Source organism: Octopus bimaculoides, chromosome 5 (genome assembly GCF_046866305.1).
Source record: "Octopus bimaculoides isolate indiv1 chromosome 5, ASM4686630v1, whole genome shotgun sequence".
NCBI lineage: Eukaryota > Metazoa > Mollusca > Cephalopoda > Octopoda > Octopodidae > Octopus > Octopus bimaculoides.
In genome coordinates this window covers 116,273,465-116,300,927 of record NC_142932.1, presented here as the reverse complement: position 1 = coordinate 116,300,927, position 27,463 = coordinate 116,273,465, and the positions used below count along the sequence as shown (strand labels likewise).

The following is a 27,463-nucleotide window of genomic DNA, read 5'->3' as shown; positions in this document are numbered from 1 at the left end:
ACACACACACATAAAACAAGAAAGAAACTATTGTTTTACTACAATGCAAACAATTACCTGCTCTGCATTCGACAGCATTGAGAAGGACAACAGCAGCTTCAGCATTACCGTCTCCAATGTAAAGCTCTTCAACAATGTCACAGGGACAAAAATAAGTCAGATGATTCTGTGATGGAGAAATAAAGAGAATATCAATTATTTAAAGTAATTAGTGAGTCATTCTGTAATGGAAATAGAACAGTGGGGGTACTTAATAACAGGAAATATGAATAAGAATATCAGTTAATTAGTAGCGAGTGAGGTACTCGATCATTTAAAGTAATGAGTGGGGTACATGTTAATTAAAAGTAGTTAATTGTGTATTTCATCATCGTCATTTAACGTCTGCTTTCCATGCCAGCATGGGTTGGACGATTTGACTAGGGACTGGCGAACCAGACTCCAATCTGATCTGGCAGAGCTTCTACAGCTGGATGCCCTTCCTAATGCCAACCACTCCGAGAGTGTAGTGGGTGCTTTTTACGTGCCACTGGCACGAGGGCCAGTCCAGCGGTACTGGCAACGACCATGCTCAAATGGTGTTTTTTACGTGCCAAGTCAATGGTATAACTAATAACGGAAATAGTCATAGGAGTACATGATAACTAAAAATAATCAGTGGAGCACCAAATTATTTTCTAATTTTGGTACAAGGCCAGCAATTATGAGAAGAGGATGATGATGCCAGATTGTCTCCTTGCCTTGACTTCACGTGATGGTCGTTAAACAAGCATCACTGTAGAAGTGGGGCTGTTTGTTTCCAACACTTTTGTGAAAACACGTCTGGCCATGGCAAAATATCACCTTGTTTGGAAACAGGTGAGGGTTGGGAACAGGAAGGCATCCAGCTGTTCAGAACAGCAAGGCATTCATTTGATCCATGCAAGCATTGAAAACTGGGCATTAAACAGGGGGGGGGGGGGGGAGAGAGAGAGAAAGAGAAGTACTTGGCAGGTATTATTTTATTGGCTGTGATTAATACTAAACTAGGGGTGGTGGTGGTGGGGATGACAGATAACAATAACCTTTTTTTTTTTTTTACTTCCAACAAAAAACTGACTGAAACAGCTAAAATTCTTCACATAAAACACTGAAAAATTACCTTTCGTATGCAGCAAATAAGTCCTGACTGTTCATCAACAAACAAACCTAGACATTTGGAATCAACCTAGGCAAGAAAAATAAAAGAGAGAGAGCAAAAAGGTAAAAAGAAAATCAAGTGATTAGTCTATGTGTGTATACAATTGTGAATGTGCGTTTAGAAGGCAACTAATAAGATTATTTCTGTAGGTGGCGAGCTGACACAATCGTTAATACAGCGGGTGAAATGCTTAGCGGTATTTCGCCTGTCTTTATGTCCCGAGTTCAAATTCTGCTGAGGTTAACTTTACCTTTCATCCTTTTGAAGTACCAGTTGTGTACTGGGCCAATCTAATCGACTACCCCCTCCCCCCTCACCAAAATTCCAGGCCTTGTGCCTACAGTAAAAAAGAATATTTAAAGGTGGCGTGCTGGCAGAAACGTTAGCACGCCGGAAGAAATGCTTAGTGGTATTTCGTCTGTTTTTACGTTCTGGGTTCAAATTCCACTGAGGTCAACTTTGCCTTTCATCCTTTCGGGGGGGGGGGGGGTCGATAAATTAAGTACCAGTTGCATATTGGGATCGATCTAATCAACCGCATCCCCCACCTACCCAAAAATTTCAGGACTTGTGTCTAGAGTAGAAAAGAATAAGATCATTTCTGCGCATATAGAAAGTTTTGTTTAGCTACCATATTTGGCACAGAACAAGTGACATCGACCTCCTTTCTTGTATTCCTTGAAAGGATTTAAACCCAAAACAACACTGGACAATTAGACAGTGCTCCTCCTATCTATTTACACTTGGACATCGATGAAAGAGAAAATTACTCAAGGCCTTAACTCTAGCATTCAGGATTACTCTGTCAAATGTAATGCATATTTATTCACATTGTTTTGAATTACTCATGCATTATCTTGCAGCTTTGAGATTTCAGTGATGTGATCAATTAGTTTTAGGATGACATTGTAGGGTAGGTGTGAGAGGCCAGATCTGGCTGGTTTGAACATAAACCAGGAAGGATATTTTGGTTAGACATGGCCAGTTTAAATGCTAAAGGGTAACAGATATTAGCAGCCCTAAGCAACAGCAAGAAGCTCACAAGCCTCTTTGTTGGCTGATGAAGGTTTCTATTCTTTTATTTGTTTCAGTCATTTGACTGTGGCCATGCTGGAGCACCGCCTTTAGTCGAGCAAATCGACCCCAGGACTTATTCTATCAATCTTTTTTGCCGAACCACTAGGTTACAGGGATGTAAACACACCAACATCGGTTGTCAAGCGATGGTAGGAGGACAAACACACACACATATATATATATATATATATATATATATACGGTGGGCTTCTTTCAGTTTCCTCCTACCAAATCCACTCACAAGGCTTTGGCTGGCCCGAGGCTATAATAGAAGACACTTGCCCAAGGTGCCATGCAGTGGAACCGAACCCAGAACCATGTGGTTGGGAAGCAAGCTACTTACCACGCAGCCACTCCTGTGCCTATGGTAACCAGAACACAATAAGGCAATTATATTTAGACTGATCCTTCTTTTATTGTGTTCCATCCTGGTTACAATTCCTCAAGAAACTAGGTTCTTAAATTTCACTTGATATTAAAGGGAAAACAATAGAAAACATGATTTAACCTCTTGGTACTGGACACAGCAAGAATAAAATTTTGTCCAGTGTTCCAGTTGTAATTGGCAGTATTCATCTTCATCCAGTTGGTATTCCATAGCAGCATTGCGAATCTGAAAGATCGAAAGAAGACAAAGAGTAAAAAATAATTCAACAGCAAACAGTAGTTCTGTATCCTAAACAGAACAGGAATTGAACTTAAAAAGCCAATTTTTATGTTTCTTAAGAGTTTTCGTAAGAAAACTGACTGACTAACAGCCTTACAGAATTATCTCCAACTCTTTAGGTTGTGAGTTCAAGTCAAACCAAAGTTAGTCTTACCCGCCATCTCTCCAGGGTTGGTAGAATAAAGTACTTACCAGGTTTTGAGGACAACAACTAAATGCTTCTACCAAATTTGCTAGCCTTGTTTCTAAATTCAAAACCATTTATCATCTGTGTTTTGTTCCCATTATTTTACTGGCCCTCGTGCCGGTGGCACGTAAAAGCACTCCCTACACTCTCGGAGTGGTTGGCATTAGGAAGGGCATCCAGCTGTAGAAACTCTGCCAGATCAGATTGAAAACTGGTGCAGCCATCTGGTTCACCAGTCCTCAGTCAAATCGTCCAACCCATCCTAGCATGGAAAGCGGACCTTAAACGATGATGATGATGATGATGATTGTTTCTAAGGAAAACAATCTAGTTTTAAATGCAAGCTATTACATTATATTATAAATTCAGTACAATTAACATGAATATCACTCATATGGAATACAAGATCATCGTTCGTTTAACATCTGCTTTCCATGCTGGCATGGGTTGGACGGTTTGACTGAGGACTGGCGAACCAGAAGGCTGCACCAGGCTCTAATCCGATCTGGCAAAGTTTCTACAGCTGGATGCCCTTCCTAATGCCAACCACTCAGAGTGTAGTGGGTGTTTTTATGTGTCACCGGCACGAGGGCCAGTCAGGCAGTACTGGCAACGGCCACACTCAAAAGGTGTTTTTTATGTGCCACCATCACAGGGAGCCAGTCCAGCGGCACTGGCAACGACCATGCTCAAATGTTGTCCACAGGATGTTTACACTAATCATTTCACAGCCAAGACATCACATTTATACATTATCATCATTTACGTATCATTGCTATTATCTTAAATAATTCTGTATTTTCACCCATCTGATATCAACTGGTCCAAGAATGCCTCCGATTCAATGATACAAACTTCCTGTTTTAAAGTGATCTAAATTAAAACCTCCCACCAAAATTTTATCCTGATTTATGTTCCAAACACCAGCTTAATAGTGACAAAGCCATTTTACTGAATTCTTTATTATTCTCAAAATTAATTGAATCAAAATCATTGTACAGTTCTATACTTAAGAGATGAGGAATTATGTACATTATTTATATGGCATAGTGGTTAAGAGCACGGGCTATTAACCCCAAGATTCCAAGTTCGATTCCAAGCAGTACCATAATAATAATAATAATTATAATAATAACATTGAAAAATACCTTAGGAATGAGAACCCAGGTTCCAAATTTCACCAAGACACCTGATGAAGGCAGGAGAGTATATCAGCCAAAACGTGTTAACAATAAACACGATGAGGACAAATATCCGTCAAATGTAAATAAAAAGCACTGTCTATCAATAGAAATCATCATCATCATTTAATGCTGGCATGGGTGGGATGGTTTCACAAGAGCTGACCAGGCAGAAGCTTGCACCAGACTTCTGCGACTCTTGGCAGGATTTTTACAGCTGAATGCCCTTACTAACACCAACCACTCAGTAGAGTGGAGTTAGTGCTTTTTATGTGGCACAAGTACAGGTGAGGTCAATTTTGGCAAGGTGTTTTTACAGCTGGATGCCCTTCCAAACACCAACCATTCAGCAGAGTGGACTGGGTGCTTTTAAGTGGCACCTACACTGACAGGGTCACCAAGTACTTGTAAGACAAAGAAAAAAAAAACTTTCAAGAGGGGAAGAGGCATTGGAGGAAGTGATCTTGTGTTGGATGATGAAAAAGTTGTAGTGAGACAGATACAGGTGTCTTGCTGTAGAGGAAGTACAGGGTTACCTGGGGTCAGAGAGAGAAAGATCAGGAATGAAGACAGAAACAGGTGTGCTACCGTAAAGAAAGTACAGTTACCCAACCTGAGGGGGAATGCAGCAGAAATATGGTACTAAAATGGTTAAGCAAGACTATTTAATGCAGTTCTATATTTAAGAGATGAGGAATTATGTACATTATTTACATTTGATGGATATTTGTCCTCATCTTGTTTGTTGTCAACACAACCTTTCGGCTGATATACCCTCCAGCCTTCATCAAGTGTCTTGGGGAAATTTCAAACCTGGGTTCTCATTCCTAAGGTATTTTTCAATGTTGTTATTATTATTACTATTATTATTAATCAGGTCACAGCCTGGAATCGAACTCAGAATCTTGGGGTTAGTAGCCTGCATTCTTAACCAGTGGTTAAGCTGAATAATAATAATAATAATACAACATCAAAAAATACCTTAGGAATGAGAACTCAGGTTCGAAATTTCCCCAAGACACCTGATGAAGGCTGGAGGGTATATCAGCCGAAATGCTGTGTTAACAACAAACAAGATGAGGACAAACATCCGTCAAATTTAAATAATGTACAAGACTATTTAATTTTAAATATGATTGATCTAATAACATTATTTTATACATCATATTAACAACTACAAACTCACTGGTTGGTGCATCTTGCTGCCCACTCTCCTATCAATTTGAGAATCTAAGTAGGACCACCATTATGCTAAATTCCCTTTTACCTCCAATGACTAGAAATCCAAAAATGAAATGTTTACAGTAAGGAAGATAAAACAAAAAAAAAAAAAAAAACCCCAATACTTACTTCAGTTTCAACAGTGTTTGTAACTTCCTCTTTAAGACTGATTAGACTGATGGTGTCTTGTCTAACATGGACTGAGCGTTTATAAACCTAGAGAAAGAAAATGTGTATGATTCTTGAATTATGAATAAAGTTTGACGATAAGTGCCTTGGCTTTTGGCAATAGATGACACCACAGAAAATGCATGTCTTCTTTGTTGCACACATGTAATTCCTCTAAAGTCTAGTTCTTCTCAAAATATTTATACATTGCTATTCATGCACGTTTATGCCATACATCCAACCAAATATGCTAGCTTCATTTCTTTTCAGTTTTCTTCAGTCCTCTGCTATTTAAAGCACATGTCTCACTATCAGCCAACATCACAATTTTAACGCATGCATTATATAATCTACCCTTCACTCTGAGGAGAAAAGACCATTGCTGCTAGCAACTGTAGTAGCACCTTTGATATTTTCCATTCTGTTCTTAGCTTGGCTACTATATTTTCAGAGCAAATACCTCTCCTGCTAATTACATTGGGGTAACAAAAGCTAACAGCTACTTCTAGTGAGACATCCAGGCATTTAAGAGTATCTAGTTCAGGTGTGCTCATAATATGTACTGCTTATGAAGCTAACTTTCTCTGTAGCCTATAACTCAAATTAGATAGTTTTCTATAGGCATAAGGATTTAAGTATGAAATCATTTAAGTCACAGAGGAAAATGCATATGAAATACAACTATTTATTTTTTTGCCAAACTTTATAATAAATAATTCAGAATTTGAAACCAGGAAATACATTCTTTTTGAAAATATGATGATGATGATCATCGTTTAACTTCTCTTTTCCATGCTGGCATGGTTTGGATGGTTAGACAAGGATCTGGCCAAACACTAATTGTGAAATGGTTTCTATGGCTGGATGCTGTTCCTAATACCATCCAGTTTACAGTGTGTTGGTGGCTTTTAAAACGTGCCACTGGCACCTGCAAAGGACAAGCCTGTATGTATGGAAGACAGAAAAAAAAAAAAATTAAAACCTAGTTAGTTTCAGAGTAATAACTGGTTGATGATGTTTAGTCAAAGTTCAGTTCTGACTGAGTAGACCTGTAATCAAAAGTGTCCCAGACATGACCAATCCAACTTGTCTACTTCCAGACATAGTGTATCTCATATAACATTATTTAATGTGTTATATTTTTCAAGACCCTAGGATATGATTTGAGAGTGTGATCCTTGTTATTTCAAATAAGGTCAAGCAACTTTATAGAGCTTCCTTTGATGGTTCATGCAATCAGTTGGGCAGATAAGCTACAGAGAGAGAGGCATCTAGATAGACACCAGTCTCAAGTACAGCATTTTAAGAAACACTAAAACCTCTTGAAAAGAAAGTAATACTTACATTAAGGGCACGTACAATGTCCTGAGTGCTGAAGCAACCAGGATAAAAGATTTTCTCCATGTAAACATCTCGAGGATCACGGTAATTAGGAATCCAAAGGTCGGCTGTTTCCGGAGGTTGTAAGATCACATCAGTCCATTCTTTTGCAGCAGTCTGATCACTGCAGATAATATTTTCAATGAAGTAAAATAAGCATTATACACAGAAGGAAAGCTTCCATCATTTCTTAACAAGGTATTTATAATTATAGGTCAGGAAACATGTGAAGTTGTGATATTTAAGCTTCTTACAATAAAAATATTGGGACGTCAGATAAATTTGTTTTTTCCATTTATTTTCATCCTATACAGTGTTATCTGAATCAACACAAAATAATATTCTTTATTGTAGTGTTTTCTTTCTTTTTTGTAAACCATTTTTCCATTGTAACTTTTGTTTAAGGTTTTTTCAAAATTTGAACAAATCTTACCATTTTTCGAACATAAAGCTATGAAGTACCAATTAAAAAAAACAAAACAATTGATCTGACAATCCTTACAGTTACATAAGACAATTCCAATTAGAAACTGGAAATGGATCTAAGATGTAAGTTGGTCAAGAAGTTACTGATATACTGAACAATCTAAGTCAGAAAGAACAAAAATCTGACAAGATTTTGGCTCTAGTTATTGAAATAATACATATTTCTGTCACAAACTAAAGAAAAAGATGATTTATTGCTTAAATTCAAGTAAATGAAAAACGTACCTTGGAAATAAAGCTATTCTAGCAATTGGTTCTCCAGAACTACTGCTCCAAAGAGTTAATAAACGATCTCCAGTCAGGCAGAAATCAGTTAAATCTTCCTGGAAAGAGAAAAATAAAGATTCGATATTTAAATAGTTATTTTCTGTTTGCAATTTTAGTTTTTCTATATTAACACCCAGATTGCAATTATGTTTTTTAGTTACTCTTTGAGTTGTGATTGTTCTTAACCTTTTAGCATTTAAACCAGCCCGAATATTCTGTTTTATACCCTCACATCTACAATGTCGGCAGTGCCATGTAAAAAGCACCCAGTACACTCTATGGAGTGGTTGGCGTTACAAAGGGCATCCAGCCATAGAAACCAAGCCAAAACAGACTTTGGGACCTGGTGTGGCCCTGGCCTTGCCAGCTCCTGTCATGCTACCCAACCATGCCAGCATTGAAAATGGACATTAAATGATGATGATGACAATGATGACATTATTGAAATCTTGAAGCTATGAGATAATTCATGATTAATTCAAAACAATGTGAATAAATAGGCATTACATTTGTCAGAGTAATCTGAATGCTAAAAAGTTTCATCATCATCATCATCGTTTAACGTCCACTTTCCATGCTGGCATGGGTTGAACGATTTGACTGAGGACTGGTGAACCAGGTGGCTACACCAGGCTCCAATCTGATTTGGCAGAGTTTCTACAGCTGGATGCCCTTCCTGACGCCAACCACTCTGAGAGTGTAGTGGGTGCTTTTACGTGCCACCGGCAAGAAGGCCAGTCAGGCAGTACTGGCAACGGCCAAGCTCAAAATGGTGTATTTTATGTGCCACCTGCACAGGAGCCAGTCCAGCAGCACTGGCAACGACCTCGCTCGAATGTTTTTTCCCGTGCCCACAGTTAGTTGCCTTGCCTTTCTTCTTTCAAGCATGATAGCATGAAAACACACACCGAAAATATGGTTTGGCTTTAAGCTTCCTTACAATATATTCCAAGTTCTGCCTGCAGCTGTCAGTCAGTTATAAGAACAACAGAAGCTTCAGCTATGGACACATTGAAATAATTACTTTCTCTCACGATTAGATTACTAAATAAAAAGAAGAAAATTTATGAATGATAGAAGTACTAACCGAAGGTCCAAATATCGAACCAATATGATGTAACTGGTATCTACCATCATTGAAAGAGGATTCAATGAAACAAAACTGAAAAAAAAATTAAAAAATCAACAACAAAGATTGGTTGAAAATATAAGCAATTCAAATAGATGTGAACATACAGGACTATATCAGGGTACACAAACTACTTGATTCTGAAACAGGAGAGTAATGAGTCTTCTCAAAGGATACAATACAATAGCAAGTTTGGAACAGATGAATTTGTGACTGTATATTTTGTTAATAAATTTCATAAAAATACAATAGTCGTTACTGACAGACATTGTAATAAAATCTTTCTCCTGCTTCTCCTACCACATCAAAATATAACCATGTGTAGAGTAACTGACTGTATTTAACCCTCTTGTTAACATATTGCTGTCAAACTACAATGCTTCTCTTTCAATTAATTCTGAAGATAATGAAGAATTTAGTGAATATTTTGATATTAATCTATAATTTAAAATATAAATTAACATAAAAATTTGACAGAATAGAACCAGTGCTGACAAATTGGAAATTTCTAATTTTGCTTAGTTATTACGGAAGGACTTAGTGCCTTTTTATTATTGTATTCTACGACCCATCGTAACGTTTCTATTTAGATTAAATCTCAGGTGGGAGGGCTAGGATTATCAAAAGGGTTAACAAAAATGGGAGATAAAGAGAAGTTGAGAGTTTTTATTTTGTCTCTTTTAATCTTGAGTGGAACCTTTCCACCGCATGTAAACAGGACAGTTAACAAAATGGAATCAGCATATTTCAACTTCCACACTACACCACACATAACCAGCCAACACACAATGGCATCTAAAATAAAAGGTTAATGGGTTTGGTTTTCTGAATATCAGTTACATTCAAACAGATCCAAACAAGTAACTAACAACACAGTAGCTACAACCAAATTCTTACCCAACTAAAAATTTTATGAAGTAGTTGTATGCTGTCAACTTAATGTGACAGTCCCATGAAGGGAACAATACTACTGTTGTTTAGACCTAGGAAGCTGCACTGCTTCCTGTCGGCCTTGACACATTTCCTGTATCCTTATGTTTACAAGGGGGAGACAAGCACTTCCACCCAGCTAAGCCTGTATCCAGAGACATGTTTCTGATGACGAGCAAAAACTCAGAAACATGTCTCTGGATGCAGGCTTAGCTGGGTGGAGGTGCTTGTCTCCCCCTTGTAAACGTAAGGACACAGGAAATGTGTCAAGGCCGACAGGAAGCGGTGCAGCTTCCTAGGTCTAAACAACAGTAGTATTATTCCCTTCAGGGGACTGTCACATTAAGTTGACAGCATATAACTACTTCATCGTATCGCTACTGCATAAATCTCTCTGAGAGATTTAGAAATGTATTATTTCTAAATAAAAATTTTATATATAAAATAGAAATAAAGACAATTTAAAAAAAAGGAAAGGGAATGTTTACAAACCTGGTTGCAATCAGAAAAAGATAGGTGAACACAAAGACTAGGGAAAATGTGGTCTCCAGCAGACACTTTCTGCACTGAATGACCAGGAGCTGAAATATAACAAAAGCAAAAGCTGTTAAGATGACAGAATCAGTAGAGCACTTAACAAAATATCGTGAAAACAAGACATTTGTACTACAGAGCTAGAGGCGGTCCCAGCTGGGCTGGTATCAAAAGGGTTAAATTAATCATTTGTTAACCCTTTTGTTACTGTATTTATTTTGAGATGCTCTGTGTTTCTTTCAATTAATTTTAAATATAACAAAGAATTTAGTAAAATAACTTAGTTATCATTAAGCTGGTGTTAGGAACATAAATTGTGACTAAGGTTTGGTGGAAGATTTTAATTCAGAACTTATGAAAACAAAAACATTTGTACTATAGAGCCAGTTTCAGCCAGGCTGGTAACAAAAGGGTTAAAAATATCTTGGTGTTTAAGCCTTTTGTTACTGTATTTATTTTGAGATACTCTGTGTTTCATTCAATTAATTTTAAATATAACAAAGAATTTAGTAAAATAACTTAGTTATCATTAAGCTAGTGTTAGGAACATAAATTGTGACTAAGGTCTGGTGGAAGATTTTAATTCAAAACTTATGGAAACAAGACATTTGTGCTACAGAGCCAGAGGCAGTTTCAGACAGGTTGGTATTGAAAGGGTTAATAGAGTGTTAGAATGAAGACCCGTGAGTCCTTATTCCAATCCCAAACTTTGGCATGTTGACATTGTAATTTTCTTCTTGAAATTGATACTACTGTATCTTCTGGCCTTACAAGTCAAATTTTTTAGACCAAAATTTACAATCAATATAGGTAGGTTGACTTATACACCAAGATGACTTTGGAGAAGCAAAAATTACATGTGAAACATAGCAAGATTTGGAAATATAGTGACTATGTTTGAATGTTTACACTATATACATCAACTTGTATATATATATATATATATATATATATATAAAAATATAAATGTGCCCTTTTAAAGCCTAGCCAGGCTCATGGGCCTGGTTTCCCGGTTTCAATGGCGTATGTGTTCCCCAGCTGGAAGGGACGCCAGTCCAACGCAGCGTTGCTCATTTTCGCCATCTGAGTGGACTGGAGCAATGTGAAATGAAGTGTTTTGCTCAAGAACACAATGTGTCGCCCGGTCCAGGAATCGAAACCACAATCTTATGATCATGATGCTGACACCCTAACCACTAAGCCACGCGTCTTCACCAACTTGTATACACAGTAACTGAAATTCCAACAGTTTTGAGCTACCTTTAGGTAGTTAGGACAAGTGATAGAAGGGAAGGTTTCAATCACAAAGATACACAAATCAATATATAATGATCGTTACAATGGGATTCTCTCTACTTTTCTCTTTATCCAACAACATAATCATCCATAAAGAACACTGAAATCTTTAAAAAATCTAAAATGTGGTATTCTCTTACCGCCAATAGATGGAAGATGTGGATGTTGTTTATTACGAGTTAAATCAAGCAGATTAAAAACCATTAAGCATTCCTGAGTCTGAAAGAAAGAAAAAGAAAGCCAAAATCAAAAACACATTAAATTTTCTCTTGGAATCTGGTAAGATAAATCCTTCAGTTATTTTTTAGCCCCTACTCTGTTTATATTTTCGTCAAAATACGCACCTTTTATTTATTTCGAAAATAAAGAAGAATTTAATAAAATAACTCATCATCATCATTGTTTAACGTCTGCTTTCTGTGCTGGCATGGGTTGGATCGTTTGACTGGGGACTAGCAAACCAGGAGGCTGCACCAGGCTCCAATCTGATCTGGCAATATTTCTACAGCTGGATGCTCTTCCTAACACCAACCACTCCAAGAGTGTAGTGGGTGCTTTTTACGTGCCATTGGCATGGGAGCCAGTCAGGCAGCACTGGCATCGACCACGTTTGGATGGTGCTTTTTACGTGCCACCGTCACAGGGAGCCAGTCAGGTGGCACTGGCATTGACCCACGCTTGAATGATTCTTATTACATGCCACCAACATGGGTGCCAGCCAGACGGCGCTGGCATCGGCCACAACTACAATTTCCATTTATTTATCATTATGAAAGTTACAGAGAGGGTCATAGCCCAACTAATTAGGGAGCGAATCAATTTAGATGAGATGCAGTTTGGGTTTGTGCCAGGTAAAAGCACTACTGATGCCTTATTTCTAGTGAGACAGTTGCAGGAGAAATACCTAGCTAAGGATAAACCTCTGTACCTGGCTTTCGTTGACATGGAGAAAGCCTTTGACAGGGTCCCCCGATCCCTTATCTGGTGGTCAATGAGGAAACTTGGGATAGAAGAATGGTTAGTGAGAGCTGTGCGAGCCATGTACAGAGATGCTGCCAGTAAGGTGAGGGTTGGAAATGAGTACAGCAATGAATTCCGGGTAGAGGTAGGGGTCCACCAAGGTTCCGTCCTCAGCCCCCTATTATTTACCATAGTCCTCCAGGCAATCACAGAGGAGTTCAAGACAGGTTGCCCCTGGGAGCTCCTCTATGCTGATGACCTTGCCCTAATTGCGGAGTCACTATCAGAACTAGAGGAGAAGTTTCAGGTGTGGAAGCAAGGTCTAGAATTGAAGGGCCTTAGAGTCAACCTAGCTAAAACCAAAATCCTAATAAGTAGGAAGGTAGATAAAACACAAACCCCTTCAGGTAGATGGCCCTGCTCAGTATGTAGAAAAGGAGTAGGTAGTAACTCTATAAGATGTACCCGGTGCAAGCTATGGACACATAAGAGGTGCAGCAACATCAAAGGCAGGTTAACTAGTAAGTTAGTTTTTGTTTGTGGCAGATGTTCAGGTGCAATAAAGACTGCAAACAAACAGGAAACAACTTCTATCTCATTCCAGGGTGAAAAACTAGAGGTAGTCGATAGCTTCCGCTATCTGGGCGACCAAGTTAGTAGTGGGGGTGGGTGCGCTGAAAGTGTAGCTGCTAGAATAAGAATAGCCTGGGCAAAGTTTAGAGAGCTCTTACCCCTGCTGGCGACAAAGGGACTCTCACTCAGAGTAAAAGGCAGACTGTATGATGCATGCGTACGAACAACCATGCTACATGGCAGTGAAACATGGGCTGTAACTGCTGAGGACATACGTAAGCTCGCAAGGAATGAAGCCAGTATGCTCCGTTGGATGTGTAATGTCAATGTGAATACCCGTCAGAGTGTAAGTATCTTGAGAGAAAAGCTGAACATTAGAAGCATCAGTTGTGGCGTGCAAGAGAGACGATTGCGCTGGTATGGACATGTGGTGAGAATGGAGGAGGATAGCTGCGTGAAAAAGTGCCACACCCTAACAGTTGAGGGAACCCGTGGAAGAGGTAGGCCCAGGAAGACCTGGGCTGAGGTGGTGAGGCAAGACCTTCGTACATTGGGCCTCACCGAGGCGATGACTACGGACCGAGACCTTTGGAAATGGGCTGTGCGTGAGAAGACCCGGCAAGCCAAGTAAGATCGTTGCCAGTGCCCCTGGACTGGTTCTTGTGCGGGTGGCACATGAGATGCACCATTTTGAGCGTGGCCGTTGCCAGTACCGCCTGACTGGCTCCTGTAGGATTTTCGAGCGAGATCGTTGCCAGTGCCCCTGGACTGGCTTGTGCGGGTGGCACATAAAAGACACCATTTCGAGCGTGGCCGTTTTCGTGCGGGTGACACGTAAAAGCACCCACTACACTCTCTGAGTGGTTGGCGTTAGGAAGGGCATCCAGCTGTAGAAACTCTGCCAAATCGGACTGGAGCCTGGTGTTGCCATCCGGTTTCACCAGTCCTCAGTCAAATCGTCCAACCCATGCTAGCATGGAAAGCGGACGTTAAACGATGATGATGATATAAACCTGCTACAGGCACATGAATGGCTGTGTGGTTAAGAAGTTGGCTTTTGAAACACATGGATTCACGTTCAGTTCCAGTGCATGGTACTTAGGGCAAGTGTCTTCTACTTGGACCTGATGAGTGAATGTGACTAATAGAAACTGAAAGAAGCCTGTTTATTTATATAAAAGGCTTCTTTCAGCCTCTATGCAGTTGTTTGATCTACTAAAAACAGCAGCCAAAATCACCAAATTACACCATGCTAGCTTAAAAAGATAGCTTTTTATATTTATATGTATGCAAGCTTCACTGTCTGTTTTGGCATGGCTTTTACAGCTGGATGCCAACCACCTCACAGATGGACTGGATGCTTTATCATGGCACCAGCATTGGTGAGGTCTACTTTGACAAGGTCTTGATGGTTAGATGCCCTTCCTAATGCGGACTACTTTATGAACGACATCCAACAAGCATTTGGTTTAAAACTTCTTTCCACAAAAAAAAAAAAAAAAAAAAAAAAAAAGCAGGAAAAAGAAGACACAGAATCGCAACTCACCTTTGTTGACCACCATCTCAGTTTGTGATCTTTACACACACAGAATATAAAAACTTCATCATCAACAGCATCCATTACCAAGCTGAGTGCTTTTTCAGCTGTTTCTGAAGAACCCCTGAAACAGAAATGAGTCTTTCAATAATACAATCAATGCTGCTATAAACAAAATCAAACAACAACAGCAACAACAGCTGAAATCATTTTTGCCATGAGTATTTTCAGTTAATTAATTATCTAATTATCTAATGCTGTTCTTTCAACTTAACCCTTTAGCATTCAGATTATTCTGCCAAATGTAATAATACTAACGCCAACCACACTCTCGGAGTGGTTGGCGTTAGGAAGGGCATCCAGCTGTAGAAACTCTGCCAAATCAGATTGGAGCCTGGTGCAGCCATCTGGTTTCACCAGTCCTCAGTCAAATCGTCTGACCCATGCTAGCATGGAAAGCGGACGTTAAACGATGATGATGATGATTTATTCACAATGTTTTTAATTAATCTTGCATTATCTCATAGCTTTGAGATTTCAGTGATGGGATTGTTTTATTTTTAGAATGACATTGTAGGGTAGGTGTGAGAGGCCAGACCTGGCCTGTTTAACATGAAACATTTTGGCCAGATTTGGCTGGTTTAATGCTAAGGGGTTAAACAACAAAGAAGCTGATATGTAGCCACTTGCTAAAAATAGTTGTCAGATTTCCAACAGATCACAGAGTAATCTTAAAAAGAATACAGAACACAATGAAGGCTAAGACACATTCAAATAAAGACAGAATGGTAACTACAAGTCCCAGAACTTGAGACAGTAATGTCCAGGGCACTTATCACTACTTGAATGGCTCAATCTCAGAATCTCAGCTGATATTTCATGGTGATGACCCATACAAAGATAAGATTGCTTGCCAAAGGCTGCATTTACCCTGAAATCTAGAAAACACTTCAATTTTGAACAACTGCTGGTTTTAAAAAGCACCCATGATGGGGCCCACACATAAAGCACCCGTGCACAAGCCATGTAATGAGCACCCGTGCTGGTACCACATAGAAAAACACCCAGTATACTCTGTAAAGTGGTTGGTAACAGGAAAGGCATCCAGCCACAGAAACCGTGTCAAAACAGACTGGAGCCTGGAGCTCTTGTCAAACTGTCCAACTTATGCCAGCATGGAAAATGGACATTAAATGACACGATGATGATGATTTACCTACCAGTCTATCCACCTACATTAACTCTTTAGCATTTAAACCAGCCAAATCGTCATGGCACCTGTGCCCAGCATCGCCTTCCTGGCACTTGTGCCGGATGACATGTGTAAAGACATTTGAGCGAGATCGTTGCCAGTGCCGCCAAACTGGCTCCTGTGCTGGTGGCACATAAAATACACCATTTTGAGCGTGGCCGTTGCCAGTACCGCCTGATTGGCCTTCGTTCCGGTGGCACGTAAAAGTACCCACTACATTCTCGGAGTGGTTGGCGTTAGGAAGGGCATCCAGCTGTAGAAACTCTGCCAAATCAGATTGGAGCCTGGTGTAGCCATATGGTTCACCAGTCCTCAGTCAAATTGTCCAACCCATGCTAGCATGGAAAGCAGACAAACTACGATGATGATGATGATGATATCATGCAAATATTCTCCTTATTTTATGTTCAAACTAACCAAATCTGGCCTCTCACATTCACCCTACAATGTGGTTCTACAAAAATACAATCACGTCATTGTAATAGTGAAGCTAGAAGATAATGCATGATTAATTAGAAAGAATGTGAATAATTAAGCATTGAATTTAATAAAGTAATCCAAACGCTAAAGGGTTAAAATGTGTCTTGTGACTGCACAAAAGAAGCTGTGCTCAAACTATAGCTGCCATTTACAAGCAAGTACGACTTGGTAGCATATGCCATGCTTTCACCTGTTGTTTTAGGTGTACACATACTTACAAGCAGGTATAGATGTCACCCTCTTGGTCTTCCCACTCTTGACCCAGCAGAACACTGGGAATGTGATGGCTGAGGGATGGGGGAGAGATGTACTAGCAATCAGCAAGGGTTAATTTCCAGCTGAGCAGTAGTTCCCAACCTTTTCACTACCGAGGTCCCCTTTTATTTTAAATGAGTTTTCCCACGGACTCCAGGATATTCTTTTCTACTCTAGGTACAAGGCCCGAAATTTTGGGGGAGGGCCGATCGATTAGATCGACCCCAGTATGCAACTGCTACTTAATTTATTGATCCTGAAAGGATGAAAGGTAAAGTCAACCTCGGCAGAATTTGAACTCAGAATGTAAAGACAGACCAAACACTACTAAGCATTTCACCCGGTGTGCTAAAGTTTCTGCCAGCTCACCATGATATTGAAAGGTGCTTAACTTGTTCACAGACCCCCCCAGTACTACCTTTGTGGACCACCAGGGGTCTGCGAACCACTGGTCTGGAGCAATGTGAAATGGTGTGTCTTACACAAGGATATACTGTGCTGTCCGATTCAGGAATCGAACCCACAACTGTATGATTATGAGGCCAACACCTTAACCACTACGCCACACACCTTACACCTCTATAAACAGTGTGCAATGAAATATATTTGAAAATATAAAACAACCAATTCAGACTTAAGACTAGTTTTAAAATCATGGCATTAAATCAATTGCATTTTCTATAACCAAATGAGGACTTGTAATAAAACATCAAAACATATAAAGTAGTCAGACTTACTTAATGATATTTGGAACCAAACCACTCCAAATTCTTTGCATCATGCTAGAGTGACAAAGTTCAAAGCGAGTCACCTCACCTGAAATGAAAGAATCTTTTATTAATTTGATAATCCACACATGAACTACACAATGCACACAATACTGGGTTTTGTAGCAAATCGTAATTACATTTTTGGAAAACATTCAACATTTAAAAATATTTGCTTTACTTTAATTATGCATAATTTATTTGAAGACTTAATAATGGTTTGTAACTGAGGCACAAGGCCAGTAATTTTGTGAGAAAAGGATTAGTCGATACTAGCCTTTGGAAACCTAACAAGAGCACTCAGAGAGTGCAAACCTCCGCCAAGGTAACACCAATGTTCTTTCAACAATTAGCCAGAGATGAATTTTGAAATGAGAATATCTGAAATAAACTCGACTTCTCTCACAAACAAGAATACTAAAAATGAACCCAGCTGCTCTCAAAAATTAAGTAAAAAACCAGGAAAAATAATCAAGAATTCTTGTCCGGTACTGGATTGATCCCAAAAGTTAATCAGTTCATGTCAGTCATGGGGCCAAAAATCCCTGAAAGTTTCATCCGAATCTATCCAGCGGTTCTTGAGTGTAGTGGGTACTTTTATGTGCCACAGGTACGAAAGCCAGTCAGGCGGTACTGGCAACGACCTCGCTCAAATGTTTTTTCACATGCCACCGGCACAAGTGCCAGTAAGGTGACGCTGGTAACGATCACGCTTAAATGGCGCTATTTACGTGCCTCTGGCACAGAAACCAGACAGCAAAGCCAGATTCATCTACAATTTGATCTGTCTACAGTAGTAGGCTAGTTATAAGAAAGAGCTCATCTAAATAAACTATTCCAGTTCTTGGAGTTGAAGGTCATGCCTATATTGCACAAACTGGAAATAATATAGGATGGGGCCAAAGAAAGTTATATCTTCAACATATACAAAATGATTGCTGTATTGAAATCTTAAGTTTTAATTAAGAGCAACAAGCAGTATAGAGTCACAAAGAGTTGGCAAAATTTCATAATCAACAAAATGGCACATCTTATCTCATAGACATGGCTCCCTGTAGTATTCACTTTAATGTTGGCCAGTATGCTGGAGTAATATGACATTAGCAGTTCATATAGTTTCAAAGATATATCTTCATTCGGTTCCAAGATATTCCACATCAAGTTGACGGTATCTGCAGAGTTTAATAAATGTGATGATTTTGTACAATTAGCAAATACTTCTACTGAAGCATGAAAATCTGAACAATATCCTGATGACCAGGGTAGCAAAGAAGTCACCATTGGTTGGTCAAGTACCACATAAGTGAAGGCACATGGAATACTTGTTAGGATGCTGTACTCATGATCGCAAGATCATGGTTTCAATTCCCAGACTGGTTGTGTATTCTGTTCTTGAGCAAAACAATTCACTTCACGTTGCCCCAGCTGTAAATGGGCATTCAAGGGTGAGATGGTGACTCAGGAAAATCACTCAAACGGAAGTCTTATGAGCCATGTCTTGTATTCAGCAATCAAAAGGACAAACAGTAGAAACCTTACTGTGAATCCTGATTGGTTGTCCAGCTATGTCAAAAGCCAACAACAACAATAACTACACAAACTCTTTGTATAGATTCTGACTGGATATAAAAATAAGGACAATATGTTCTTACCAGGCTTATCAATGGTAGGCATACAGAAGAGCAAAATTGAACCAAGGCTAGTAGAAAAGGCAAACATAGCCTGTCCATCTGAGTCAAGGCAAGTGGCCGCACAATAAAGCTGAGATGTTAAACTACCACCAGGGTTGACCATGTGAAAATTTCTGCTATCTTGAGCACTGGTAAGGGAGGCATCAGCAAATATAGAAAGGGCTTTAGAATCTTCGCCAAAACGATAGCAAACTGTTTCCTGAAACAAAAGAATGAAAAACAGGGTATAGAAATGGTGTGATCTACTGGTACAAAAGAAATTATATAAAAAAAGAATTAACAATGGTTTCTTATTAATCTTTTGATGTCAAACTGCTTGAAACCACGTCTAGTTTTATAATACAGAACCGCTAATTTTAAAGTGTTCATATTTAAATTGTAAGTTCCCTTCATAGTTCAAGAAAGAAATTCAGATATAAGGAATTATCCTTTTTATATAAGGACATATTTGGACTACTGTCCTCATCTTGGTTGCTATAGCCACAATATTCCAGCTGCAGTACTTTCTGGCTTTCTTCAGGCATTTATCAGATTCAAAAACATTCTCAACATTTGGAACCAAACCTACCATGTTTTCTAGTATACAACGTAGCGTATAATATAAATGCAGCATAAATATTCAAGCATTGCCACAATCTTTCTAAATCCTGCAGCATTTCATATGGAATTATTGGTTCTCCTAAATCAGCATGGTGTCTAAGATGGCCGACCTTTTCTGGCTGTAAATTCTAGTCTGAAAAATTTTACTTGTATGCTAGAAAATATGATATATTAAATCCATCGGTAGATGGTTCTCATTTCATGGCCTAAACCAGAGATATTCTTTATTAGTCATTCTCCTACATGTGTATAACAGTTTATCTTATGGGCATGAGCTCAATCCCTGGGGCAGTCAACACACACGATGGACTTCTTTCAGTTTTTAAATCAATTAACAAGGTTGTGGTCAGCTCAGGGCTGTTCTAGAAGTCGCTTGCCCAAGGTGTACTACAGTGGGGTCTGAACTCAAAACCATGTGGTTGAGAAGTAATGTTCTTAACCACACAATTGTAGTTATGGCCGATGCTAATGTCACCTGACTGGCTCCTCTGACGGTGGCACATACAAAGCACCATTCGAGCATGGTCAATGCTAGTACCACCTGACTGGCTCCGGTGCCAGCGACACATAAAAAACACCATTCGTGTCTATCAATGTGAACAACTAAATTTACAGGACTTTCCAGACCAATCTAATAGGAAGAAATCATCGAAAAATACATTTAACACAGAAAGAAGGAAAAAAAAAATTAAACAAATATCTCAGAAGACTTACGGGCTTGGGAATTTTGTTTGGATGAGGAAATACAAGTCTGTGTACACTAGCAACTGTTGTGACTAAAATATAAACTTTCCCTTGGTGTTCATGGACACTGGTGCCTCCAAGTAAAGGAGTGTCTTGAAATCGGTATCGAACATGAGAACCAATTAAATTATAATCCAAAGACTGTTCCACCAGTTCCAAAATGTCTCCTGTAGTTCTCCTACAAAGAAAATGGAAAAAAAATGCTTCAAGATATCAAGAATATAAAATTATCAATTATGTTTGTGATTATCTAGTATAATAATAATAACATGGGTGTTTTGCTCAACATCCTTAAACAAACCCTCTTCAGGGACCTTTTGAGCAGGATGGGCTACTTGACCTGAAGAAAATTCTAACTGGGTCCCACCTGCGAGGTCATGTGCTGTTTATCTTGATATGAGATCACCATGTCAAGCGCACATATGCTTGTGATGCATGTGCCTGGTGTACTCTTATCAGACGGGTAGTCATGATGGGTATATTGGGCTTCGTATATTTTACCCCAGTGTCACTTTGATGGCATGCACTGCTCTCTCACTCAATAATAATAATAATAATAATTACAATTGGCCCTTTTCCTCTATGCAGACGGTCAATTTAGCTTAGAGGTCACTTAATCGAACATATTAGGGGCTCCCTTTCTTGCAGCTTCTTCCTATGATTGAAGCGCAGCTTCTGTCACAGTACTTGCATATCAAGATAGTTGCTCGGCCCTCTGCGTTTCTGTTGTTTTTCGTTTTGCCATTGACACTTCTTAACTTGTTTGTTTCTGTAGCTGCTCCCTAGTGAAACAGTTCCTTCCTTCACCACAGCCCTCCATGTTGTTCTGTCCCCAGCCCTCTCTTCCCAGGTGCTGACATCCACCTCACACTTGGACAAACTAGTGTAAGCACATCAATAATACACAGAATCAGTAGACAAGTATTATGTATATTAGTTCATGGAACAAAGTGCAAAGAATTTACGGAACAACTATCTTAGATGGTGGCAAAAGAATTCTTACATCATAATCACTGTTTTAATGTCCACTTTTTCATGTATGAGTTACATGGAATTTGTTAAGGTGAATGAATGCCTTTCCTGTTGCCAACCCTTGCTGGTTTCCAATGTAAGGTAATATTTTCCATCGACCACAAATGTTATGGGATACCAAAGTAAGGAGACAATATACACACACATCATCATCATCATCAACACTTCATGTCCATTTTCCATGCGGGCAGAGGTTGGACAGTTTGACAGGAGCTGGTATGGTCGGGGGGCTGTACCTGACTCCATTGCTGGTTTTGCTTGGCATGGTTTCTACAGCTGGATGCCCTTCCTAACACCAATTACTTTACAGAGTGTACTGGGTGCCTTTTATGCAGTACCAGCACGATACACACACTCACACAGTTTCAAATGGAATGAGGTTGCTCTTCCACAAGGATGTATTTCATCCTAACGTACACCGGTTTAACTCCATATCAATCAATATACTTGGAATTCATTAATTTGTTTTAGTATTAGTATTAACATTTATGAAGTTCTATGGTCATTGTCAGAACCACCTGACTGGCCCTCGTGCTGGTGGCACGTAAAAAGCACTCACTACACTCTCGGAGTGGTTGGCGTTAGGAAGGGCATCCAGCTGTAGAAACTCTGCCAGATCAGATTGGAGCCTGGTGCAGCCTTCTGGCTTGCCAGTCCTCAGTCAAACTGTCCAACCCATGCCAGCACGGAAAGCAGACATTAAATGATGATGATGATGATAAGTAGTCATTATAGAGGTTTTCATCCATGCGATATAGGAGAACAGAATTTTAATAATGTACAGAAAACAGAGAGCGTAAACACAGAAAAAAAATCAATTTATTTATATAATGGTCAATTTCATGTCTATATACGTTTCGATTTCTTACCTTCCTTCATATTTTGCAATTAAGATTGCATTATGTATTTAAAAGGTAAAAATCATGAGAAGTGAACCACTTGGAAAACATATAAATATACAAAAAACTACAAACAGATTTAGAGCTTGTTTACATCTCCCTTTGTTTGTAGAGGCGCAATGGCCCAGTGGTAAGGGCAGCAGACTCGCAGTCGTAGGATCGCGGTTTCGATTCCCAGACTGGGCGTTGTGAGTGTTTATTAAACGAAAATACCTAAAGCTCCACAAGGCTCCGGCAGGGGATGGTGGCGAACCCTGCTGTACTCTTTCACCACAACTTTCTCTCACTCTTACTTCCTGTTTCTTTTGTGCCTATAATTCAAAGAGTCAGCCTTGTCACACTGTGTCACGCTGAATATCCCCGAGAACTACATTAGGGGTACACATGTCTGTGGAGTGCTCAGCCACTTGCACGTTAATTTCACGAGCAGGCTGTTCCGTTGATCGGATCAACTGGAACCCTTGACGTCGTAAGCGACAGAGTACCAACACAACACACACACATCTCCCTTCTATGCTTTTATACACAACTGTAAATCATAGTAAACCATGAGCTTTCTGCCCATTTAAACTTCACTTTGACAGGTGACTGTAACACTGAATTTTACCAAGAGAGAAAATTAGTAAGAAAAAATAAGGTTAACTTTCTTACAGCAGAAATCAAATTATCCACACAAAATTTCATTACCCTTAACTGCAGATAGTAGTTTTATATACCAATCTATCATTTGTTGAGGAATGTCATGTTTGAAATAATTTTTCGTTGAGATATCATCATGATTATTTAACGTCCTCCTTCCATGCTGGCATGGGTTGGATGGTTTGACAGGAGCTGGGCAGATGGGAGCCTGTGCCATGCTTCTGTGTCTGTTTTGGCATGGCTTTTACAGCTGGAAGCTGTTCCAAATGCCAACCATTTCACAGTGTGGACGGGGTGTCAAGTGTATTGACAATTCTAGTTTTTGGTAGATATTTAACACCATTATTGGAATAATCATGAAATTTAATTTTACAATTAAAGGGCTAATATATAATTTAGGAACAGTGGACATCATACTGGTTAAGAAGTAGCACAGTAAACAAAAAACAACAAAAAAAAAAACTTGATCAAAGTAGAAAAAATTTTAGAATGTCAAAGAAATGAACACTTACCAGTATATAAATCTGTTGCTTGCTGCCGAATTTGGCTGTGTGCTGTCTTGGTATGCATATCCGCCAGATGTGTTTGAAACTTTGATGTCTTGTAAAGTACTATCAGATCCACCTAGTAAAACGTTTGGTTTGAAATGTGAATAACAACATTTACATGAAAATAAGTTGGAATATTGTACATTTATAACTATCAGTTAGTAAGTTTATACATTTTCTGGATTAACCCTTTTGTGACCATATTTCTGTTGAGATGCTCCATGTTTCTTTCAATTAATTTTAAATATAACAAAGAATTAAGTGAAATAACTTAGTTATCATTAAGCTAGTGTTAGGAACATAAATTGTGACTTAAGGTTTGGTGGAAGATTTTAATTCAAGACTTATGAAAATAAGACATTTGTACTACAGAGCCAGAGGCGGTTCCAGCCGGGTTGGTATCATCATCATCATCGTTTAATGACTGCTTTCCATGCTGGCATGAGTTGGACAGTTTGCTCTTTGTGGATTTTAAAATGTCTTTTGAGGCCTCCGTTGGATTTGCAAACCTTCTGGCATACACTACATTCAAAGGCGTGCACAGACATATAGTCAGAATAGTTGGTGGAGGTTCGTTTTCTATGCGTTTGCAGATGAGATTTGAGGCCAGCCAAAGACAGACACGGTCTGTCACAGACTGTGCACACAAAAAGGTCATTGTCATTCACCTTCTCGATCGTTACATTCTTCCTTAGATCTCTTTTGAATCTTACTTGTGTTACAAACAGCACCACACACAGGTTGATGCATTACAACTGTTTGTTCCGAGTTGATGATCAAGCCAAAATCATCACAAGTCGAGTCAAATGCAAATACAAGAGATTGCGGACCTGTTCCAGAATGACCGACAACATCGCAATCGTCAGCGTACAAAAGTTCCCTAATGAGTGAAGTAAAAAGCTTCATTTTGAATTTCAGTCTGATCAGATTAAAAACATTCCCTGTTGTTTAACATATTTTGTAAATACCCTCTTCAGAGTTTTGAAAAGCATGTGAACACAACAGCAAAGTATATTGCAAAGAGGGTGGGTGCATCAAGGTCTCCTTGCTTTACTCCATTTTCCACAGCAAAAGATTCAGAGAGCCTACCACCAAAATTAACTCTAGCTTTCATATCTTGATGCAAAGCCCTGATCAGGTTTACAATTTTTTCTGGGCATCCTATTTTCCCCAGAATTAGCCAGAGCATTTCGATTAACAGTATTGAATGCTTTGCTCAAATCAACAAAGCAATGGTATAGAGCAAGATTCTGTTCAATGCACTTTTCTTGTAATTGTCTGACAGTAAAGATACAATCAGCTGTGCCCCTGGAGGAACGAAAACCACACTGAGACTCAGACACTATATTTGGAACTATAAAGGCATTTAAATATTCTAACAAAATGCGGGCAAGTACCTTTCCAACCACAGACAAAAGCGAAACCCCACAAAAATTACCACACAGATCCTTTGGCCCCGATTTATACAAGGAGACTAAAATGGCATCAACCCAGTCTTGAGGCACTTTCTCGGTTCTCCAAAAGTGACAAATTAATATATTTAAGAGTTCAAACATTTTGTCACCCCCATATTTCAAGACTTCTGCACAGATTCCATCAGACCCTGGAGACTTATTGTTATTCAGCTTATTCACAGCTAAATAAATGTCATTTAGAGTTGGTTCAAATGCCATCTCTTCTATAACTGGAAGGTGTTCAATTTTTTTCTATCGTCCTCATGTCAACGGATGATGATCTATTCAAAAGTGCAGAAAACTGTTCTACCTAGCACTTATGAATAGAAGCAGTGCCAGCCAGAAGAAAACATCCATTTGCTGTTCTCAATGGAGCTATTGAGGAAGATTTTGGGTCATATACCTCCTTAACATAAGAGTACAAACCCTTGGTATCATTTCTATCAGCTGCTTCTTGTGCCCCCTTTACTCTACCATTCCTGTTTAATTTTCCTTATAGCAGACTGCACTTTCCTTTTCAGCTTATATATAAATATAAAAAAGTAAAAGATATGCAATAAATATAGGCGTAGGAGTGGCTGTGTGGTAAGTAGCTTGCTTACCAACCACATGGTCCAGGGTTCAGTCCCACTGCGTGGCACCTTGGGCAAGTGTCTTCTACTACAGCCTCGGGCCGACCAAGGCCTTGAGAGTGGATTTGGTAGACGGAAACTGAAAGAAGCCCGTCATATATATATGTATATGTACGTGTTTGTCCCCCCAACATCGCTTGACAACCGATGCTGGTGTGTTTACGTCCCCATAACTTAGCGGTTCGGCAAAGTAAACCGATGGAATAAGTACTGGGCTTCCAAAGAATAAGTCCTGGGGTCGATTTGCTCGACTAAAGGCGGTGCTCCAGCATGGCCACAGTCAAAAGAGTATATATATATATGTGTAAAAGCAAAAATATACATATGTATGTATATATATATATATATATATATACAAAGAAAAATTTTAAAAAGGTATGTGAAGAATTACATATAAATAATATTGTATAAAGAAAAGTAAAAGATATACATTACTTTTGTATGTACTTTTTAATCTTCGGGATTTAACATGCTATTGCATATACGACCAAAAGAATTCAAAAAGTCCCGTTTAATTAAAATTGATCGAACTTTTCAACAAGAAATCACACCTTGACTGTCATAAAACACGCATGAACCCCACGAGGCCTGACGTTTACTTCGAGAAGTTCAAAAGGTGAAGATAACCCTAACTCTAAACACCGGGTGTACGTATTTTTTACTTTCGCCACGTTTTAAAAGCAACAGAAAACATCTTAGTTTGGACAGACACCTGAATGAATGAATGAACGATCGGTTCGTTAACAGAGAGTCAATAAAAAGATCTTAAAGCAACATAAAGTTATCATTCCAAAACAATCGATGATGAAAATAAGAGATCATATCCCAAGACGACAACAAAAGATATTCTTAAATATAATTCAACTTCGTTCGAAACTAATGCACAAAAGACGAAAAAACCAAATAAACTTCATGTTAACTCGATGACGGACGTAGAAAGCTAAGTTCAATGAGAATCGTTGAGAAATACATATTTTAATAACTACATGATTATACATTCGTAAACTTAAAAGATAATTACCGTTTTAAAAATTAAATTGGGGTATTAAGTGAAACACATGTGTCTTTCGATTGCTTAGGTTTAAAGATAAAAACTTAACACATTTATTTAAACTCCGTAAAAACTACAGAAGCGAGAGAATAAAAGACAACACGGTGTTTAGCTGGAAGAATTGGATGTATAAAAAAAAAAGAAGTAAATGGAAAACACACTTTGAAATATTTAACAATCCAGCATGTAACTGGACTAGACCGCGGTTGATTGACCAACATTCCTGGGGCTTCTTTTTATTAACTTATTTAGGTTATTAGATTTCGCATTTATACGGGTTATTATAAATGACCATTCTAGTCCGGAAAATAAACACTCGTGTGGAAACTGCATCTAGTTTCAATTTCATATTTAATAACCATATGACGGTTGATATTCTAACTCGAAATGCAGACACTTACACACAAACAGAGCGAGTACTTGTAACATATATATATATATATGTATATTTATACAAAATCCGTGTTGCTTATTTTGATCACCTTGCTTTTAGAATGGTTTTTGGATAATACCATACTATATTCTGGTGCTTAAACATAAGTACCATATTCAATTTTGAATCTAAATCTAAATTTTTATAAATATATGTGTATATATCAACACATGCACACATAAATGTTTAATAGTATAGAAAGCCAAAGCAACT

General features: G+C 38.7%; 1 protein-coding gene across 1 annotated transcript in view; it reads right to left on the bottom strand.

The window, feature by feature from the left end:
• The window catches only part of LOC106877220 (nuclear pore complex protein Nup160), a 68,784-nt gene that overhangs the window by 40,940 nt on the left and 381 nt on the right, over positions 1 to 27,463 (bottom strand). Inside the window, exons 2-15 of the mRNA XM_089353018.1 lie at positions 23,645 to 23,756; positions 20,533 to 20,740; positions 19,180 to 19,417; positions 17,498 to 17,576; positions 14,783 to 14,897; positions 11,844 to 11,922; positions 10,366 to 10,454; positions 8,902 to 8,976; positions 7,773 to 7,870; positions 7,026 to 7,185; positions 5,643 to 5,729; positions 2,766 to 2,870; positions 1,142 to 1,207; positions 58 to 166 (exon numbers count right to left, since the gene is read on the bottom strand). Coding sequence (XP_089209144.1) covers positions 58 to 166; positions 1,142 to 1,207; positions 2,766 to 2,870; positions 5,643 to 5,729; positions 7,026 to 7,185; positions 7,773 to 7,870; positions 8,902 to 8,976; positions 10,366 to 10,454; positions 11,844 to 11,922; positions 14,783 to 14,897; positions 17,498 to 17,576; positions 19,180 to 19,417; positions 20,533 to 20,740; positions 23,645 to 23,756 — 1,620 coding nt within the window. The remainder of the gene's footprint in view (positions 1 to 57; positions 167 to 1,141; positions 1,208 to 2,765; positions 2,871 to 5,642; positions 5,730 to 7,025; positions 7,186 to 7,772; positions 7,871 to 8,901; positions 8,977 to 10,365; positions 10,455 to 11,843; positions 11,923 to 14,782; positions 14,898 to 17,497; positions 17,577 to 19,179; positions 19,418 to 20,532; positions 20,741 to 23,644; positions 23,757 to 27,463) is intronic.